Source organism: Meles meles, chromosome 7 (assembly GCF_922984935.1).
Source record: "Meles meles chromosome 7, mMelMel3.1 paternal haplotype, whole genome shotgun sequence".
In the NCBI taxonomy this organism is placed as follows: Eukaryota; Metazoa; Chordata; class Mammalia; order Carnivora; family Mustelidae; genus Meles; species Meles meles.
In genome coordinates, this window is record NC_060072.1 from 92,265,861 (window position 1) to 92,287,778 (window position 21,918).

At 38.3% G+C, this 21,918-nt stretch overlaps 1 protein-coding gene and 1 pseudogene across 1 annotated transcript; one reads left to right on the forward strand and one right to left on the reverse strand.

Moving 5' to 3' along the window:
* The first annotated feature begins 12,108 nt into the window (after nt 1-12,108).
* LOC123947442 (olfactory receptor 9K2) lies at nt 12,109-13,098 on the forward strand. Its single transcript, XM_046013652.1, has one exon. It carries the CDS (start codon nt 12,157-12,159, stop codon nt 13,096-13,098), a length of 942 nt encoding a protein of 313 aa, XP_045869608.1. The 5' UTR covers nt 12,109-12,156.
* A 7,338-nt stretch (nt 13,099-20,436) lies between these two features.
* On the reverse strand, nt 20,437-21,447 carry LOC123947475 (annotated as a pseudogene).
* Between the last annotated feature and the right edge of the window lie 471 nt (nt 21,448-21,918).

Below are 21,918 nucleotides of genomic sequence, written 5' to 3' on the forward strand. Positions count from 1 at the left end.
ATCCTTCTAAAGAATGAATGGGTTAACCAGGAAATTAAAGACGAATTGAAAAAATTCATGGAAACAAACATGGAAACAAATGATAATGAAAACACAACGGTTCAAAATCTGTGGGACCCAGCAAAGGCAGTCCTGAGAGGAAAATATATAGTGATACAAGCCTTTCTAAAGAAGCAAGAAAGATCTCAAACACACAACCTAACCCTACACCTAAAGGAGCTAGAGAAAGAACAACAAGGAAAGCCTAAACCCAGAAGGAGAAGAGAAATCATAAAGATCAGAGCAGAAATCAATGAACTAGAAACCAAAAGAACACTAGAACCAATCATAAAAATTACGAGCTGTTTCTTTGAAAGAATTAATAAGATTGATAAGCCCCTGGCCAGACTTACCAAAAAGGAAAGAGAAAGGACCCAAATAAATAAAATCATGAATGAAAGAGGAGAAATCATAACCAACACCAAAGAAATACAAACAATTATAAGACCATACTACAAGCAACCCTACGCCAACAAATTTGACAATCTGGAAGAAATGGATGCATTCCTAGAGACATATAAACTACCACAACTGAACCAGGAAGAAATAGAAAACCTGAACAGTCCCATAACCAGTAAGGAGATTGAAACAGTCATCAAAAATCTCCAAACAAACAAAAGCCCAGGGCCAGACGGCTTCCCAGGGGGAATTCTACCAAACATTTAAAGAAGAACTAATTCCTATTCTCCTGAAATTGTTCCAAAAAATAGAAATGGAAGGAAAACTTCCAAACTCATTTTATGAGGCCAGCATCACCTTGATCCCAACACCAGACAAGGATCCCACCAAAAAAGAGAACTACAGACCAATATCCTTGATGAACACAGATGCAAAAATTCTCACCAAAATACTAGCCAATAGGATTCAACAGTACATTAAAAGGATTATTCACCACGACCAAGTGGGATTTATTCCAGGGCTGCAGGGTTGGTTCAACATCCGCAAATCAATCAATGTGATAGAACACATTAACAAAAGAAAGAAAAAGAACCATATGATCCTCTCAATAGATGCTGAAAAAGCATTTGACAAAGTACAGCATCCCTTCCTGATCAAAACTCTTCAAAGTGTAGGGATAGAGGGCACATATCTCAATATTATCAAAGCCATCTATGAAAAACCCACTGCAAATATCATTCTCAATGGAGAAAAACTGAAAGCTTTTCTGTTAAGGTCAGGAACATGGCAGGGATATCCATTATCACCACTGCTATTCAACATAGTACTAGAAGTCCTAGCCTCAGCAATCAGACAACAAAAAGAAATTAAAGGCATCCAAATTGGCAAAGAAGAAGTCAAACTATCACTCTTCGCAGATGATATGATACTCTATGTGGAAAACCCAAAAGACTCCACTCCAAAACTGCTAGAACTTGTACAGAAATTCAGTAAAGTGTCAGGATATAAAATCGATGCACGGAAATCAGTTGCATTTCTTTATACCAACAACAAGACAGAAGAAAGAGAAATTAAGGAGTCAATCCAATTTACAATTGCACCCCAAACTATAAGATACCTAGAAATAAACCTAACCAAAGAGGCTAAGAATCTATATGCAGAAAAATATAAAGTACTCATGAAAGAAATTGAGGAAGACACAAAGAAATGGAAAAATGTCCCATGCTCCTGGATTGGAATTGTGAAAATGTCTATGCTACCTAAAGCAAACTACACATTTAATGCAATCCCTATCATAATACCATCCATTTTTTCCCCAAGCAATGGAAGAAATAATCCTAAAATTTATATGGACCCAGAATAGACCTCGAATAGCCAAAGGAATATTGAAAAACAAAGCCAAAGGTGGTGGCATCACAATTCCGGACTTCAAGCTCTATTACAAAGCTGTCATCATCAAGACAGCATGGTACTGGCACAAAAACAGACACATAGATCAATGGAACAGAATAGAGAGCACAGAAATAGACCCTCAACTCTATGGTCAACTCATCTTCGACAAAGCAGGAAAGAATGTCCAATGGAAAAAAGACAGCCTCTTCAATAAATGGTGCTGGGAAAATTGGACAGCAATATGCAGAAAAATGAAATTGGACCACTTCCTTACACCACACATGAAAATAGATTCAAACTGGATGAAGGACCTCAATGTGAGAAAGGAATCCATCAAAATCCTTGAGGAGAACACAGGCAGCAACCTCTTCGACCTCAGCCGCAGCAACATCTTCCTAGGAACATCGGCAAAGGCAAGGGAAGCAAGGGCAAAAATGAACTATTGGGATTTCATCAAGATCAAAAGCTTTTGCACAGCAAAAGAAACAGTTAACAAAACCAAAAGACAACTGACAGAATGGGAAAAGATATTTGCAAACGACATATCAGATAAAGGGCTAGTATCCACAATCTATAAGGAACTTAGCAAACTCAACACCCAAAGAACAAACAATCCAATCAAGAAATGGGCAGAGGACATGAACAGACATTTCTGCAAAGAAGACATCCAGATGGCCAACAGACACATGAAAAAGTGCTCCACGTCACTCGGCATCAGGGAAATACAAATCAAAACCACAATGAGATATCACCTCACACCAGTCAGAATGGCTAAAATTAACAAGTCAGGAAAGGACAGATGTTGGCAAGGATGCGGAGAAAGGGGAACCCTCCTCCACTGTTGGTGGGAATGCAAGCTGGTGCAACCACTCTGGAAAACAGCATGGAGGTTCCTCAAAATGTTGAAAATAGAATTACCCTATGACCCAGCAATTGCACTACTGGGTATTTACCCTAAAGATACAAACGTAGTGTTCTGAAGGGGCACGTGTACACGAATGTTTATAACAGAAATGTCTACAATAGCCAAACTATGGAAAGAACCTAGATGTCCATCAGCAGATGAATGGATAAAGAAGAGGTTGTATATATTCACAATGGAACCCTATGCAGCCATCAAAAGAAATGAAATCTTGCCATTTGTGATGATGTGGATGGAACTAGAGGGTATCATGCTTAGTGAAATAAGTCAATCAGAGAAAGACAACTATCATATGATTTCCCTGATATGAGGACATGGAGATGCAACATGGGGGGTTAGGGGAATAGGAGAAGAATAAATGAAACAATATGGGATTGGGAGGGAGACAAACCATAAATGACTCTTAATCTCACAAAACAAACTGGGGGTTGCTGAGGGGAGGTGGGGTTGGGAGAGGGGGAGGGGGTTATGGATACTGGGGGGGGGCGTATGTGCTATCGTGAGTTCTGTGAAATGTGTAAACCTGGTGATTCACAGGCCTGTACCCCTGAGGATAAAAATACATTATATGTTTATAAAAAAAAAGTGGAAGGGGAAGTGAACCATAAGAGACTATGGACTCTGAAAAACAACCCGAGGGTTTTGAAGGGGCAGGGGTGGGAGGTTGGGGGAACCAGGTGGTGGGTAATAGATAGGGCACGTGTTGCATGGAGCACTGGGTGTTGTGCAAAAACAATGAATACTGTTACACTGAAAAAAATAAATAAATAAAATTAAAAAATAAAAGCACTTGACAAAGTACAGCATCCCTTCCTGATCAAAACTCTTCAAAGTGTAGGGATAGAAGGCACATACCTCAATATTATCAAAGCCATCTATGAAAAACCCATTGCAAATATCATTCTCAATGGAGAAAAACTGAGAGCTTTTCTGCTAAGCTCAGGAACACAGCAGGGATGTCCCTTATCACCACTGCTATTCAACATAGTACTAGAAGTCCTAGCCTCAGCAATCAGAAACAAAAAGAAACTGAAGTCATCCAAATCAGCAAAGAAGTCAAACTATCACTCTTTGCAGATGATATGATACTATATGTGGAAAACCCAAAGACCCCAGTCCAAATCTGCTAGAACTCGCACAGGAATTTAGTAAAGTGTCAGGATATAAAATCAATGCACAGAAACCAGTTGCATTTCTTTACACCAACAACAAGACAGAAGAAAGAGAAATTAAGGAGTCAATCCCATTCCCAACTACACCCAAAACTATAAGATACCTAGGAATAAACCTAACCAAAGGGGCAAAGAATCTACACTCAGAAAAATATAAAGTACTCATGAAAGAAATTGAGGAAGACACAGAGAAATGGAAAAATGTTCCATGCTCCTAGATTGGAAGAACAAATATTGTGAAAATGTTTATGCTACCTAATGCAATCTACACATTTAATGCAATCCTTATCAAAATCCCACCCATTTTTTTCAACGAAATGGAAGAAATAATCCTAAAATTTATATGGAACCAGAAAGGACCTCGAATATCCAAAGGAATATGGAAAAAGAAGCCAAAGTTGGTGGCATCACAATTCCGGACTTCAAGCTCCATTACAAATCTGTCATCATCAAGACAGTATGGTACTGGCACAAAAACAGACACATAGATCAGTGGAACAGAATAGAGAGCCCAGAAATGGACCCTCAACTCTATGGTCAACTAATCTTCGACAAAGCAGGAAAGAATGTCCAATGGAAAAAAGATAGCCTCTTCAATACGTGGTGTTGGAAAAATTGGATATCCACATGCAGAAAAATGAAATTGGACTATTTTCTTATCCCACATGAAAATAGACTGAAAATGGATGAAGGACCTCAATGTGAGAAAGGAATCCATCAAAATCCTTCAGAAGAATGCAGGCAGAAACCTCTTCGACCTCACCCACAGCAACATCTTCCTAGGAACATCGGCAAATGCAAAGGAAGCAAGGGCAAAAATGAACTATTGGGATTTCATCAAGATCAAAAGCTTTTGCACAGCAAAGGAAACAGATAACAAAACCAAAAGACAACTGACAGAATGGGAGAAGATATTTGCAAGCAACATATCAGATAAAGAGCTAGTGTCCAAAATCTATAAAGAACTTAGCAAACTCAACACCCAAAGAACAAACAATCCAATCAAGTAATGGACAGAGGACATGAACAGACATTTATGCAAGGAAGACATCCAGATGGCCAACAGACACATGAAAAAGTGCTCCACATCACTTGGCATCAGGGAAATACAAATCAAAACCACAATGAGATATGACCTCACACCAGTCAGAATGGCTAAAATTAATAAGTCAAGAAATGAAAGATGCTGGTGAGGATGCAGAGAAAGTGTAACCCTCCTATGCTGTTTGTGGCAATGCAAGCTGGTGCAACCACTCTGGAAAACAGCATGGAGGTTCCTCAAAAAGTTGAAAATAGTGCTACCCTATGACCCGGCAATTGCACTACTGGGTATTTACCCTAAAGATACAAATGTTGTGATCCAAAGGGGGACATGCACCCGAATGTTTCTAGCAGCAATGTCCACACTAGCCAAACTATGGAATGAACCTAGATGTCCATCAACAAGTGAATGGATAAAGAAGATGTGATATATATTCACAATGGAATACTATGCAGCCCTCAAAAGAAATGAAATCTTACCATTTGTGTGGACGTGGATGGAACTAGAGGATATCGTGCTTAGTGAAATAAGTCAATCAGTGAAAGACAACTATGATATGATCTCTCTGATATGAGGAAGTGGAGATGCACCATGGGGAATTAGGGGGGTAGGAGAAGAATAAATGAAACAATTGGGATCAGGAGGGAGACAAAGCATAGTGACTCTTAATCTCACAGAACAAACTGAGGGATGCTGGGGGGAGGGGGGTTGGGAGATGGGGGTGGGGTTATGGATACTGGGGAGGGTATGTGCTATGGTGAGTGCTGTGAAGTGTGTGAACCTGGCGATTCACAGACCTGTACCCCTGGGGATAAAAATACATCAAATGTTTATAAAAAAAGAAAAAATAAATTTAAAAAAATGAAGTAGAATTGATTCACCCAGGCTTTACTCTAGTTGTTATTATGCCCATTTTGCTCAATTGCTCCTGTTAACATGACTATATTGGGATTGATCAAGTGCCTTATTCACTATTATGCCATATTGCAGTATAGCTTTGGTGTAATACACTCACTTTGCAAGAACAGAAGTAAGGCAATACACTCATTCCCATGGAATTCAGTGGAATCATCAGGCACCACATACAAGAGAATCAAGGGAACTAATGGAATGGTGGAATCACTTATGAAGACTCAGTTGTTAGAATAACTGCTACTAGCCATTTACAAAGTTGGGTTATTGTCTCAAGGTTATAGTCTATATCCCTGATATGAATTATCAAACAATGCCTGAGGCTATTTCTTTCATAATCAGACTGTTGGCCCAAGTACCTTGGATCAAAATGGGAATGCCAGTGAACACCCTAAAACCTGCTAACCCACCCTCTTTCCCCCATTGCTGTCCCTATGTCATGAGACTTTTCTGAATTAGTATACTTATTACTCAACAGAAGGATAATTTTATGGGGGGACACAGCAATTGCTCCTGTCTCCTGGGTATTCATTTCACTGAACTGACAGGTAAACAAAATGCTTTGTATTCTTTTGGGTAACTGATAGTGATTAGCAAAAGATATTAATAGAAAGGAGAGGGGGAGATGTATAGAAGTAACCCAGGGAATTTTCCAGAATGCCTTGTAATACCATTGTGTCAGCCAGTGAATATTAATCAACAAGTATAGCAATTCAACATGGCAAGACCACAAGGGCCCAGATCCTTCATCAGTGGAGTTTGAATGACTCCATCAGGTAAGCAGATTCTGGATTCTGAGTTTATTTTTGAGACCAAGGTGCATACGGAAGGAAATGATCAAATATTGCCCTTGACCAGTGCACATGTGAGGACTTAGGAGCTACCATTGCTTTAATTTAATTTTTATTATATACAAATGGGATTTTTTGGACTGATATTATACAGTTTAAAAAATGGGCGCCTGGGTGGCTCAGTGGTTTAAGCCGCTGCCTTCGGCTCAGGTCATGATCTCAAGGTCCTGGGATCGAGTCCCACGTCAGGTTCCCTGCACTGAAGGGAGCCTGCTTCCCTCTCACTCTCTCTGCCTGCCTCTCTGCCTACTTGTGATCTCTCTCTGTCAGAATTAATAAATAAAATCTTAAAAAAAATAATTGAAGTTTATACAGCGACTGTTGGGAACTTACTTACTTAATATATGACACTTGGACAAAACTTTCAAGCAAATAAAATTACAAGGTGAACCTAACTGTAAATCCAATGAATCAATGTTTAATCTCTACTTAAGGAATTAGAGGGCATTTGGTGGGCTAATTTACCCCACATCATCCCCATGCTATTGTACTTCTAGTTATCAATTATCAGGGACAAAATAGAGCTAAGGAATAAATATAGAGAGTTTTAAGTGAAAATGAATGAACTTTTTGACTAGGTGAAAAATTTCCCTAAAAATGTATTTCATGACATAGTATTTTCTTTCATGTCTATGTCAGTTAACGTACCACAAGTTTTGCTGTAATGATGTAATGATAAATTGAAATGCTTCTTTTTCAGCGAAGAATTAGGAATGAAAGATCCTTTTGGTCCCTCCCAAAGAATTCACACAAGAAGAGAAAAAATTAACCGTTGTTATGTATTTTGACTCCTATCAAGTTTAGGCTCTTCTTTTTCCTTTCTTTTCTTCCCTTTCTTCCTTTCCTTCCTTTCTTTTTCTTTTCTCTTCTTTTCCTCTCCTCTCCTTTTCTTTTCTCTCCTCCCCGCCCCCCCCCCACCCCTCCAATCTAGAGATTCTGTGGTCCTTATGGATCTTGACTCTGGAGCCTGAGTATCTTAATAACTTATGCTTCCTTCTCTCCCAGGGGGACTATCTCTCAGAAGGTAAGAGAAACCTCAGTACTGTAATTATTTGAAAAAGTGACATCATTATGGTAAAATCAAAGCTGGTAGAGATAACTGCTGCTGACATTCTGGTGGATGATCAGAGATTGTGCATGGCTCAGGACCTCTACTTACATATCCAAGATAATCTACTTTGCTTCTTTAAAAGCATTCAGCATTGAAGAATGCAGGACAGAGTATCCTGCGGATTGACTCCTCAGGTTCACTTTGTGTAACTATAGAATATAATTCCTGGAACTGATTCAGTATTAGGAAAGCATCATTTGGAAAATTCACCTTGTGTCACTTCCACAAAGGACTATGGCATTTTTCAGGAAATCGACTACCTAAAGAAAGTACAGTTTTTAATTAGTGGAACAAGGGAAATTAGCTCAATTTCTCTATGGGAAGAAGTACAACTGGGATGATCAACATGGGCTTGGAAGTTTTTTTGGAGGGGTGGAGGGATTCATTTTACTTGACATAGCAATTATTTAGAACCTGTGGCATTGTCATAAATTAACTTTATGTTTATCTTTTATAGAATTAAGACAATAACAAGAATTAAAGACCAGCATTCTGCTGCTTCATTTTAAACAACAAAGGTGAGGATAAATCTTAAAACATGTGAGTTTTGACAAGTGATAAGTCATAAACCGACTACTTGTTTATTGGCTCCTCTAGGAAAAACTCCCTTTGCTAGGTATAAACATCTTTGGGCATAAACTTATTAACATGAGAACAAGTTTGATAGGAATAAATCTGGGTAATTGAAGTGATCTATAGTCTTACCCTGGGAGAGATTAGAAGAAAATAAATAGACTATTTTGAAGAAATATTTCACGACAAATTCAGGCTCTCTTTTCACCTTTTAAGTAAGTATTTTAAGCCTTTTCTTTTTAATCTTTAGCGTTTTCCTTGATTCCTTTCCTCAACTTAGGATGGTTTATCGAAAAAATAATACCCAAAACATATTACTAATTTTTAACTGAATCAGTGCTGATTATTTTAGTGTGCATTGTTGATTGAGCACAGAAAGATATGATAAAATAGTAATACCTAGTATCTGTCAAGTGCTTATTCTGTCAGAAATGGTACTATTTACATGTACTATCTGAGTACCCCTAGGAAAACGTTGGGAGTTAAAGTGTTTTCATCCCTGGTTTATGTGAGGATACCATGGTATAGTCACTTGCCACAAGTTATGGCAATAACTTAATTGCCATGAGTAGATTATATAGAGGATATAAACAAGTTACATAAGTCACTTATTACAAGGTCCCAGTTAGTAAATGTGAGAAGCAGCCTTGGACGTTCTTTCCCGTACTTAAACTAAAGCAGGAAAGAATGTCCAATGGAAAAAAGACAGCCTCTTCAATAAATGGTGCTGGGAAAATTGGACAGCCACATGCAGAAAAATGAAATTGGACCACTTCCTTACACCACACACGAAAATAGACTCCAAATGGATGAAGGACCTCAATGTGAGAAAGGAATCCATCAAAATCCTTGAGGAGAATGCAGGCAGCAACCTCTTCGAACTCAGCCGCAGCAACATCTTCCTAGGAACAACGGCAAAGGCAAGGGAAGCAAGGGCAAAAATGAACTATTGGGATTTCATCAAGATCAAAAGCTTTTGCACAGCAAAGGAAACAGTTAACAAAACCAAAAGACAGCTGACAGAATGGGAGAAGATATTTGCAAACGACATATCAGATAAAGGGCTAGTATCCAAAATCTATAAGGAACTTAGCAAACTCAACACCCAAAGAACAAACAATCCAATCAAGAAATGGGCAGAGGACAGGAACAGACATTTCTGCAAAGAAGACATCCAGATGGCCAACAGACACATGAAAAAGTGCTCCACGTCACTCGGCATCAGGGAAATACAAATCAAAACCACAATGAGATATCACCTCACACCAGTCAGAATGGCTAAAATTAACAAGTCAGGAAATGACAGATGCTGGCGAGGATGTGGAGAAAGGGGAACCCTCCTCCACTGTTGGTGGGAATGCAAGCTGGTGCAACCACTCTGGAAAACAGCATGGAGGTTCCTCAAAATGTTGAAAATAGAACTACCCTATGACCCAGCAATTGCACTACTGGGTATTTACCCTAAAGATACAAACATAGTGATCCGAAGGGGCACATGTACCCGAATGTTTATAGCAGCAATGTCTACAATAGCCAGACTATGGAAAGAACCTAGATGTCCATCAACAGATGAATGGATCAAGAAGATGTGGTATATATACACAATGGAATACTATGCAGCCATCAAAAGAAATGAAATCTTGCCATTTGCGACGACGTGGATGGAACTAGAGGGTATCATGCTTAGTGAAATAAGTCAATCGGAGAAAGACAACTATCATATGATCTCCCTGATATGAGGACATGGAGAAGCAACATGGGGGGGTAGGGGGATAGGAGAAGAATAAATGAAACAAGATGGGATTGGGAGGGAGACAAACCATAAATGACTCTTAATCTCACAAAACAAACTGGGGGTTGCTGGGGGGAGGTGGGATTGGGAGAGGGGGAGCGGGCTATGGACATTGGGGAGGGGAGGCGAACCATAAGAGACTATGGACTCTGAAAAACAACCTGAGGGTTTTGAAGGATCAGGGGTGGGAGGTTGGGGGAACAGGTGGTGGGTAATGGGGAGGGCACGTTTTGCATGGAGCACTGGGTGTTGTGCAAAAAGAATGAATACTGTTACGCTGAAAAAATAAATAAAATGGAAAAAAACAAAACAAAACAAAAAAACCTAAACCCATGCTAACCATCTGAGTATTTCAAAGTCTTCAAGTTTTTCTGATTTTGCATTCTCAATTGTCATCCAACATATATCTATGTAATAGATATTGATTAATTGCAATCTACCAGACACAAAACATTGTGCTGACATGCATGAGGACAAATTGAAGTTTTTATCTTAAGGAAGAAGTTATTAATATTCAATGTGAATATTAAAATATGGTGATAATAGCTGTTGTCCTTAGAAGCATGATATATGCAGATGTGTTTAAACCGAGTTTGAAAGATTATTTACTTTGGAGACAAGAAGATTTAATAACTCCAAAGTATAAATAGAGATAAATCAGGTAAAGGAACTGCAATAGATTATTATAAAAGGTGGTAATTAGCAGTGATTAAGGATGCATGGATTCTGCAGCCAGGATTTTTGACTATAAATGTCACTTCTGACCCTAATAGGTGGCTCTCAACACACTTTACTTCTCTGTATCTTAGTTTCTCCATGTGTAAACTAGAGAATAGGATAGTACTCACCACATATTATTGTTGTATGGATTAAAATAACTAGTCAAAATGCATTTAGAAGAGTGGCTGGTGTGTAAAAAGTGCTCCATTATTGTTATTATTATTGTTATTTAGACAGAACCAGGCATAGAGGGCCCTGAGGAGACAGAAAGAGTGACCATATTTTTAACACAATCAGTTCAAATCCTTAGTTGAGCTGTTGAGTAAAAGAGGTATGATGGCTGTGAAAGTCATATCCCAGGCAAATAAGAATGGAATCAACAATCCCTCATATGTATTTTTATTCAGTATCTCTCTTTCTTTCTTTCTTTCTTTCTTTCTTTCTTTCATCTCTCTCCTTCCTTCCTTCCTTCCTTCTTTCCTTCCCTTCTTTCTTTCCTTCTTTCAGTATCATTTTCCAAAGTAACTCTTCCATCTAGGCTACCTGCAGGTCTTCTTAAAAAAGGAAAAGAACAACAAACTATGAGCTGCAGGCAGAAGAAATGCAGGAAAATGATCATTATGAAGTGGCTGCAGAGGTCCACCTGGGAAAGAAATACTAGTATTTGAGTCCTAGTAACGTTTGTGTTTTTTTGTGCAGAATCTTGATCTTAGTGAGTAAATAACTTACAACAGAATTCAAAATTTCCATTACCCACAAAAAGTAATTGTACCTCTTAAGTAATTTTTAAATTCAGTCACTTTCTTTATATCTGCTGCTTTGTAATGTAAAGACTCGGAGTTAGGTTTTCTAACTATATTATTCTGTTAAATTATTTGTGCTTTCTTCCAGTTACTCCAATTTCTTCCAATTCCAATTAAATCATGGTTCAGAAACATACACAGAACTGATACTTGCATATGTATTTGGGTGGAAAGGAATTGCATTAGATATAGAGGAAAGAATGTCTAATTCCACCACTTGTATGAAGAGGGACATAAAACTAACCTTTTGAGTCACCATCAGTTGCAATGGTTTAAATTTAATGGACAGTGATTTTATAAAGTTAAAATGTATGATCACTATAGAATAGGTTTGTAAGTCCTAAGTCTGTAATGATTATTTGTAGCTAGAACCAAGGCCCAGAGTTCATTTCTTTATTTTTCCTTGTGTCTCTCAGCAGGTTTCTGCTATGGGTGACAGGGGAACAAGCAATCACTCAGAAGTGACTGACTTCATTCTTGTAGGCTTCAGGGTCCGCCCAGAACTCCACATTCTCCTCTTCCTGCTCTTTCTCCTTGTGTATGCCATGATTCTTCTAGGGAATGTGGGGATGATGACTGTTATTATGAGTGATCCCCGGCTGAATACACCAATGTATTTCTTCCTAGGCAATCTCTCCTTCATTGATCTCTTCTATTCTTCTGTTATTGCACCCAAAGCTATGATCAACTTCTGGTCTGAGAGCAAGTCCATCTCCTTTGCCGGCTGTCTGATCCAGTTCTTTCTCTTTGCCTTGTTCATTGTGACTGAGGGATTTCTCCTGGCAGCCATGGCTTATGACCGCTTCATTGCCATCTGCAATCCACTCCTCTATTCTGTCCAGATGTCAACTCGTCTCTGCATTCAGTTGGTGGCTGGTTCCTATTTTTGTGGCTGTATCAGCTCAGTTCTTCAAACAGGCATGACATTTACTTTACCCTTTTGTGCTTCCCGGGCCATTGACCACTTTTACTGTGATACTCGTCCACTTCAAAGGATATCTTGTTCTGACCTCTTCATCTATAGGATGGTTTCTTTCTCCTTATCTGGCATCATTGTCATGCCTACCATCATAGTTATTATTGTTTCTTACTTGTATATTGTGTCCACAGTTCTGAAGATACGCTCCTCTGAGGGACGTAAGAAAGCCTTCTCCACTTGCAGCTCTCACTTAGGAGTCGTGAGTGTACTGTATGGTGCCGTCTTTTTTATGTATCTCACTCCAGACAGATTTCCTGAGCTGAGTAAAGTGGCCTCCTTATGTTACACCTTAGTCACTCCCATGTTGAATCCTTTGATTTACTCCCTGAGAAACAAAGATGTCAAAGAAGTGCTAAAGAAACTTCTAGAGAAGAGAAATACAATTGTTTGATTTTTATTTATTTTTATTTATTTTCCACCATTGATTTTGTGGCAGTTCTGTCTTACGCCATTACTGAAAATCATTCTCCATAAAAAATATGAGAACTTTTTCAAGGTGACTTACCTGGAGCACTGTTAATTCTGAATGTCCTGGATATTGGAGATATACTGAATATTAGATCATTTTTCAAGATGAACCTCACACTCTCTCAAGTATGACTTTGTTTCACAGAATTGATTTCCTTTATTTAATGGTTTGTTGCTGAACCTGACTTTTATATGTCATTCTATTGTGTAAACAGTGTTTTGTCTGATGTTTGTCTTAAAATTTCTCCTGGCAATATACACAATCACTAGTGATGGAGAGTAATGCCCAACTTCTTTTCTTCTTCTTCTACTTCTTGTTCTTTTTTTTTTTTTTTTAATTTGAGAGTGATAGAGCGAGAGTGAGAGAAGGAGAGTTTGGGCAGGGGCATAAGGAGAGAATTTCAAACAAACTCCCCACTGAGCACAGTGCATGACATGGGGCTCAACCTCGTGACCCATGAGAACATGACCTGAGTGGAAACCAAGAGTCAGACACTCAACTGACTGAGCCACCCAGGTGCCTGAATGCCCAAATTATGTCTTAAAAAATAATATTTTCCAACTTAATAACTACCTTTTTTAACATGTTAAACTGAATTTTCATTTTGAATGAAGTATGGTAAGTGTATTTTATCAAGGGGAAGAAATAATAATAAGAAATGATAAGTAATCTTTGCTATATGCATTAATTTGGAAAATTTTATATCAAGGGTGTCAGGTACTGTAGGTTGTTCTGAGGCACTGCTAGGTGCTATTCTTACTATAAAGAACCAAAGTGGTAGTGCAAACATTTTTGGGCAATCATTCCCTCATTTTGGATTTTCATGCATTTTTCCCGTGTTAATTATTGTGAGAAATATTGAATAAAGGTATGGAGCAAGTTGGTCATTAAAATAGTGTGTGGTCTAAAATTTACTCATATATGCCCCTGAATATTCATTTGTTTCATAATTTTATTGACTGTGTAATGCATTTTTGGTGGGTTCAGGTGTAAATAACCTTATTCTTCAAGGAGCTTGCCATTTAGTTTGAAAATCACCTCTCACAGACAATTCAAATACATAGATGTTTACGCCAAAGAGAAACATAAAGATTTCAAAGTGGGGTGCCTGAGATCAGGTGCTCATAATTAGGGAAAGAGTCTTAAGTAGATGGAAGATGTATTTAAAAGAAGTAAGATTCGAGGCACCTGGGTGGCTCAATGGGTTAAGCCGCTGCCTTCGGCTTAGGTCATGATCTCAGGGTCCTGGGATCGAGTCCCGCATCGGGCTCTCTGCTCAGCAGGGGGCCTGCTTCCCTCTCTCTCTCTGCCTGCTTCTCTGCCTACTTGTGATCTCTTTCTGTCAAGTAAATAATAAAAAAGAAAGAAGTAAGATTGGAGTCCGTATACTGTTATATCAATTCATGTTATTGATGTGGGCTTGAAGTATAGCAATATAAGTGAAAAAAAAAAGCTGATTTGAAAATTTCTATGTTAGATACAGAGAACTGATTGACTGATTAATATGAGGGGAGTACAGGAAAGAGGTGTGTCTCGCATGTCTGTTCTGGTATCATGTTTCTGGTGATGGTACCAACAGATAAAATGTAAAGGAACTCTTAGCAAAGTAGGAATAGAGGGGCATTTCCTCAGCTTGTAAAAGAATGTCTACAAAAACCTGCAGCTAAAATTATACTTAATGTTCATGAAATAGAAGCTTTCCCACCAAGATAGGAATCAGGGAAGGATTTCCCCCTTCACCATATCTCTTCAGCAGTTGTTTGGAAGTCTTAAGTGATGCAATAGACAAAAAAGTAAATAAAAGTATTATGGGCTGAATTATGTCTTTCCAACTCTATGTTGAAGGCCTAACCCCTAGTATCTCAGTATGTGACTATAGTTGGAGATAGAACCTTCAAAGCAAGGCTGCTACAGTGGATTTTAATACAGTCTGACCAGTGTCTTTATAAGAAGAGATTAGGACACACAGAGAGATACTGGATGTGCATGTGCTCTGAGGGACAACCATGTGAAGAGGAAAACAATGGCAGACATCTACAAGGCAAGGAAAGAATCCTCAGAATATTTATTTATGGCACATTGATCATGGACCTCTAGTCTATACAAAAGCTAACTGGTTTCCGTATACCATCATTGACCAAGTAGAATTTAAAATGAAAGCACAGTGCTGTATATATTATCACTTACCCCAATAAAACACTTAGGAATGAACTTCACAAAATATGTACCAAATTTCTAGAAGGAAAAGCATAAAATTCTAATGGAAGAACTCAAAGAAGACCTAGATAAATGGAGAACCACTGAAGGTTCATGGAGAGGAAGATTAACATTGTCAAGATGTCATTTCTTCTGAACTTGAGATATATTTTCAATGCAATCTCAACGAGTTATTTTTTGGTTATTTGTGGTTATTGACAAACTTCAGGTAGTAAAGTGAAGTTTATATGAAAAAGCAAAAGACCAGAAAAGCCAACAGTATATGGAAGGAGAAGAACAGAATCAGAGGACTGACATTACACAACGTCAACTATGCACAACAGTACAGCTACAATAATCAAGACAATTGGTATTGTGAAAGAATAAACTAATAGAATAATGGTACAAAACTTAATAAACTGTGGATTCAGGATGACAATGGGTGTCACTGTAGGCTCATCACTTGTAATAAACATACCAATCTGGTGGGGCATGTTGACACTGGACAAAGGTATGTGTGTGTGGGGGGGGGCAAAGTTAATTGGTAAATCTCTATACCTTACACTTCTATAAAAATTAGCATCTTAATTAAAAAACAGACAAAAAACGGTGTATTATTGCACTCCTATTAGAATGACCAAAATAAAAACCACTGACTACATCAAATGCTGTCAAGGATGTGGAGGGACAGCCACCCTCACTCATTGCTGCTGTGAATGTAAAGTGGTACAGCCATTTTGGAAGGCAGTTTTTCAGGTTCATGCAAAACTAAACATACTCTTACTACATAATCCAGCAATTGTGCTCCTTGATGTTTACCCAAACAAGGTGAAAACTCATGTCCACACAAGAACCTGCACACAAACGGTGAATGAATAATAAACTGTGGTACATCCAGACAATAGAATAATATTCAGCACTAAAAAGAAATGAGCTAAATCTTTCAAGCTGTGAAAGACATGAGGGAACTGTAAATGCACATTACTAAGTGATAGAAGCCAACTTGAAAAGGGTACATACTGCATGATTCCCACTATATAACATTTTCAAGTTATTGTACCTTTAAACTCCAGAATGTCTTTTTGAAATAATTTCTATTTTTTTGTCTTATGCCTGTTCATTTTTATGACTGTATTATTGAAATCTCTTTGCTCTGAGAGGCACTCTGTGCCACCTCAGAGGCATAACCTTAGCCTTGTGCGTACTCTTGGATGTCAGCAGTTTTTTGGGCTAGCTTTGGCTATTTCCTCCCTTGATCATTTCATTGAGTGATGTGCCTCTGTAGGTTTTCCACCCAGCAGAGAGACTCCACTAATTCTTCTTGTTCTATTGTTTTGAAACATTGTAGGACACACACACACACACATATATATACTTTTTTATTTTTTGCTATGTTTCATATCTTTACTATCCAATTGTTTTGGTCTCCTCTGCAAAGATAGTCTTTAAGGCCAGTTTTTAGGTTTGCTCCAACACTAGGATAGCTTTCTTTGTTGCCTCCTTCTGTCGTCTCTGGTAATCTTCTCGTTGGTCCACAGTTAGCTTTTTGCTTTCATGGAACTACCAGCCTCTTCTTAATTGCTTATTACCAAGTGTGTATTGTGTTTGAGAGTCATTTATGCTTAAACTTTCCCACACTTCATTCCAAATAAAGCCAGTTCACTTGAGGAGAGCTTTGACGCCCTCTGTTGTTATGGCTTGCCTTTCATTCTAGGTGAAGCCTGTGTTGAAGCATTCTAGAAGTGGAACAGGAGCCGTGGCCTAGTTCTCTTAGAGTGACACTCTGGCTTTATGAGCAGGTTTCTGGGAGAGGTCAGAAGCCTATGATCTTCTAAGCTTACCTCTCTTGGCAAAATATCTCTATCCTTTGAACTGGAGCAAGTGGAATTGGAGGCCTGTAATTCTTGGCCTTGCATGCCTGGGATAGCTTCTACTCTATGAATAGGCCCTGGGAAGAGGAAGAGATTTCTAGGCATTTTAGCCACTCTTGCCTTGAATAGAGCTTCTGCAATGTGGAGCTGGAAGAAATAAGAAATGTTTTCAGCCCTCCCCTCTCAAGGTGATATGGTAGCCCCTGAGTGGGTTCTAGGTGAAGAGGAGCCTGTCTGCACTTGCCTGTGCACTTTATATCACCCTAGGCTGAAAAGTGGAGGGAGGGAGTGGGAGTGGGTTCTGGCTCAAATACAGATGTGTGCATATTCCTATTGGCTTTATTCACAATATCCCCAATTTCAGAACCTACACTGTATAGCACAGGCATACACCTTGAATGAAAAGTAAAATGAGAAGAGTAATTTCTTAATAGGAGTGAGAAGCGAATATACCTGAATGCAATTCCTGTAGCAATACAGAAATTTCTTGACACCAGGAAAGGAAAGAAAAAAGTCAGTACTGAAAAATTACTTCACATATCTTCTATGGTAAGGTCTATTAGCTTCTAGCTTAGCCTGAGGATTCTTTTAGGAGTCAGTTGGATGACACTGGATGTATATTGTTCTAGGGAATGATATATGCAGTGATCTTTCTTGGTGTTCCTCTCAGTGATATCCTGGTGTGTATGTGTGTGTGTGTGAGAGAGAGAGAGGGAGAGAGAGAGAGAGAGAGAGAGAGAGAGAGAGAGAGGAGAGCAAGAGTGAAAGCATGCTAATGTTTGATTTTATGTGTATGTGTGTGTCTGATGGTGGTTTTGTGTGTGGGGGGGATACAGCATATGGTACATGTGGAGGAACATTGTTCTCTCTTGACAGTCAACACTATTGTTAGGGTATTTTTTCTCATCTTCATAATGGATTACTTATAGCCAATGGACAAAGATTTAAAGAATTAGCAGCACCATTCATTTGAGAGTTATTACACTATAGGACTCAGGTGTTGTCTGAGGGCTTCTGCATTTTATTCCTAGGGGATGGTTAGTAAAATATGCCTCCCTCAACCCACTCGTTTGCCCTTCATTTCAGGAAAGAAACAAGACATAACCTTAGCAAGTGGGCATTTATTTCAAAATCTTCATGAATTTTTCTACTTAGTGGGTTCCCTGTTTTCCCCCGTAATCTGTGTTTTTAGAAATGTGAAAGAAAGTGATGACATTTTGTTAACGTGTAAGAGAGGATTCTTTGAGAAAGACATAGGTAAAGAGATGAATAGATATCACATCCAATGATAAGATATTATTTTGTATTTAATTGGAGGCTCTGTTGCATTTTTGGTCATTTTACAAACTTTTCCATTAGTTGTCACCAGAGGGAAAGGTAAAGATTGAAATGAGAATGTATTAGGCAGTTCTCAAGCTCTGTTTATGGAAATGAAAGCAGACACTTGGAGACTTGGCGATGCTTCATGGCAGAGAGTGAAGGGAAAGTGGAAGAGAAAGTTTCTGTCTTCCTCTCTCAGACTTAACATCAATAGTGTAGAAGCAGGAAGAATGGGCGAATCTGACAGCTCTGAAATAATTGGGTTAAACAAATTTATTTGAAATTTATGTACTCTAATCATTCATGTAACTCTAATATCTAGGTACTGTTATGCACCCCATTTTACAGGAGGAAATAACAATGCAGAGATAGTATGTAACTTGCCCAAAGTCACATTGGCAAACCCAGAATTTGAAAGCTCAGTCTGGCACCTGAGCCTATTTTCTGAACTCTGAAGTTAACCATGAACTCTTATTACCCTTATGCTTTCTTCCTCATTTATGAGGTGATATTGTGTCAGAGATGCTCAAACATTAGAAGTTATTATTTTCCCACCTCATTCTCTTTTTATTAACCATCAGTCAATATTCAGCTCACTTCACCTACCATTCTAAAGATAGTCTCTTCTTTACTGTCCCTAATAAGTCTGCCTTTGGTAAAGCCATCATAACCTCTTACTTGGACAATCACACACTTTCTGGAATTACCATCTTCTCCTGTGAACATTTTTCTTCTGCAAAGCTACCAGTATGGTTTTTGTAAAGTGCCAATTTGAACACAGTACTATCTTCCTAAAAATCCCCAATGCCTAACTCTGTCTACAGAATTAATATCAGTTTCCTTGGGTTGACATAGAGGTTTGAATGATTTCCATTAGTTTCCTTTTAAAAAGCTCATCCTTCACTCATTTTCTTGTGCATAACAAACTTCATGAAGTTCACCATATAGTTATTTCTCCCTTTGCATAGAAGCCTGTTTATTTCATGTTACTTAATTCTATTTATTTTTAAAAATTTGCTTTGGATATGTTCCCTGATCATTAGGGCCAGTCCCCTTAGGAGATTGTGCTCTTTTTGTGTTTTCTACAAATGTCTTTTTCACTTGATTTCCACATGGTATTTTAGTTCTCTAGTCAGCTGTTTTCCCCTTATTTCATGGTGAGCTAAGTACTGAAATTATTTATACATAGGGAATGTTATAGGACAAATAATACATCCAAATCCAATTATAATCTATGTGATGAACAAATTATCACTAAGCCATAAATAACAAAACAATGAGTTACCTTTATTTTTCATTCATTTTCATTACAGTTTTCTTGTGTAGAGAGAGGATTTGCAAGAATAATTTACCTAAGCCAGAGAAAACATTAAGAAGTGAATGTTGAAGTGAATCATTCAGCCTCTGAATAACTGAGCGACTGACATGCCATCCTTAGAATTCTGTATGCTCTAATCTCTTTCTCTCATCCAGCACTCAAAAAAATTTCTTTGATAAATCTTATATTTTGTTCTGTCTTACTACATCAGATTTTGTTATATCACCAATTATATACCTCACATAATATTTGTTACTGATTCAAGATAAACAATATATCCCAACATCATCCTCTGAATGCCAGTAGCAAACTTGGAATATATTTCCCTAAAATCAAATTACATGGCAATCATGATCTTCACCCAAATGAAGACAATATACAGAGAAAGCTGTTCCATTCCAAAATCAACAGGAAAAACCCACCCAAGTGTGCTTTTCAGCTGTAAGTACATGGGATTCAAATGAATAAACTTTCTAAAATTAAATATTTCAAAATCATGACTGTATTATTTACATCAATGCCTTTCCAAATTAGCATAATGTCTAGGCCTTTCAGTTATATCATTATTAAGATAGAATTAAATAAAAATATTTTTTTCCCCAGAATCTTTCTCAGAGCTTCTTTGACATCTTTGTTTCTCAGGTAGTAAATCAAAAGATTCAACATGGGAGTGACTAAGGTGTAACATAAGGAAGCCACTTTACTAAGCTCAGGAAATCTGTCAGGGATGACATACATAAAAATGACAGCACCATACAGTACACTTACGACTCCTAAGTGAGAGCTGCAAGTGGAGAAGGCTTTCTTACGTCCCTCAGTGGATCTTATCTTTAGAACCGTGGACACAATATACATATAGGACACAATAATGACAATTATGGTAGGCAAAATAATAATGCTGCATAAGAAAAAGGAAACTATCTTATGAAAGTAGAGATCAGAGCAAGAAATCCTTTGAAGTGGACGGTAATCACAGTAGAAGTGGTCGATAGCTCAGGAAGCACAAAAGGACAAAGTGAATGTCACGCTGGTCAAAAGAATTGAGCTGATGCAGCCACAAAAATAGGAACCAGCTACCAACTGAATGCAGAGATGAGTTGACATCTGGACAGAGTAGAGGAGTGGATTGCAGATGGCAATGAAGCGGTCATAAGCCATGGCTGCCAGGAGAAATCCCTCAGCCATGATGAACAAGGCAAAGAGGAAGAGCTGGGTCACATAGCCTGCAAAGGAGATGGACTTGCTCTCAGACCAGAAGTTGATCATAGCCTTGGGTGCAATAACAGAAGAATAGAAGAGATCAATGAAGGAGAGATTGTGAAGAAATACATTGGTGTGTTCAGCTGGGGATCAGTCATAATAATGGTCATCATCCCAACATTTCCTAGAAGGATCATGGCATACACAAGCAGAAAGAGCAGAAAGAGGAGAATGTGGAGTTCTGGGTGGACCCTGAAGCCTACAAGAACGAAGTCAGTCACTTCTGAGTGATTGCTTGTTCCCCTGTCACCCATGGCAGAAACCTGCTGAGAGGCACAAGGTAAAAATGAACAGATGACATCTGGGCTTTGTTTATAGTGATATAAATTTTTTCTTTAATGTAGAATAAATTATTTACATCTTAATTGAATATTGTATATAAAACAATTTTAATATTATGAAGCATCAGGAATTCGGATTAGCTAATACTAGGTCCATGAGATAGATATTGTACAATGCAGTGAAAGATGTTAATGGGTTACTGTATTTTAATCAATTTTGGGGGGTTCTGGTGGCTCAGTTGGTTAAGTGTCTACCTTTGGCTCAGGTCATGATCTTGGGTCCTAGGAGACTCTCACTGGGCTCTGCTCAGTGGGGAGCCCCTTTCCCTCAGCTCCTTCTCCCCAAATAAATATTATATTAAAAAAAATAAAACTAGCAACAATGTCAACAATAGCCAAACTGCGGAAAGAGCCAAAATTCCCTTCAACAGATGAATAGTTAAAGAAGATGTGGTCCATATACCCAATGGAATATTACTTGACCATCAGAAAGGAT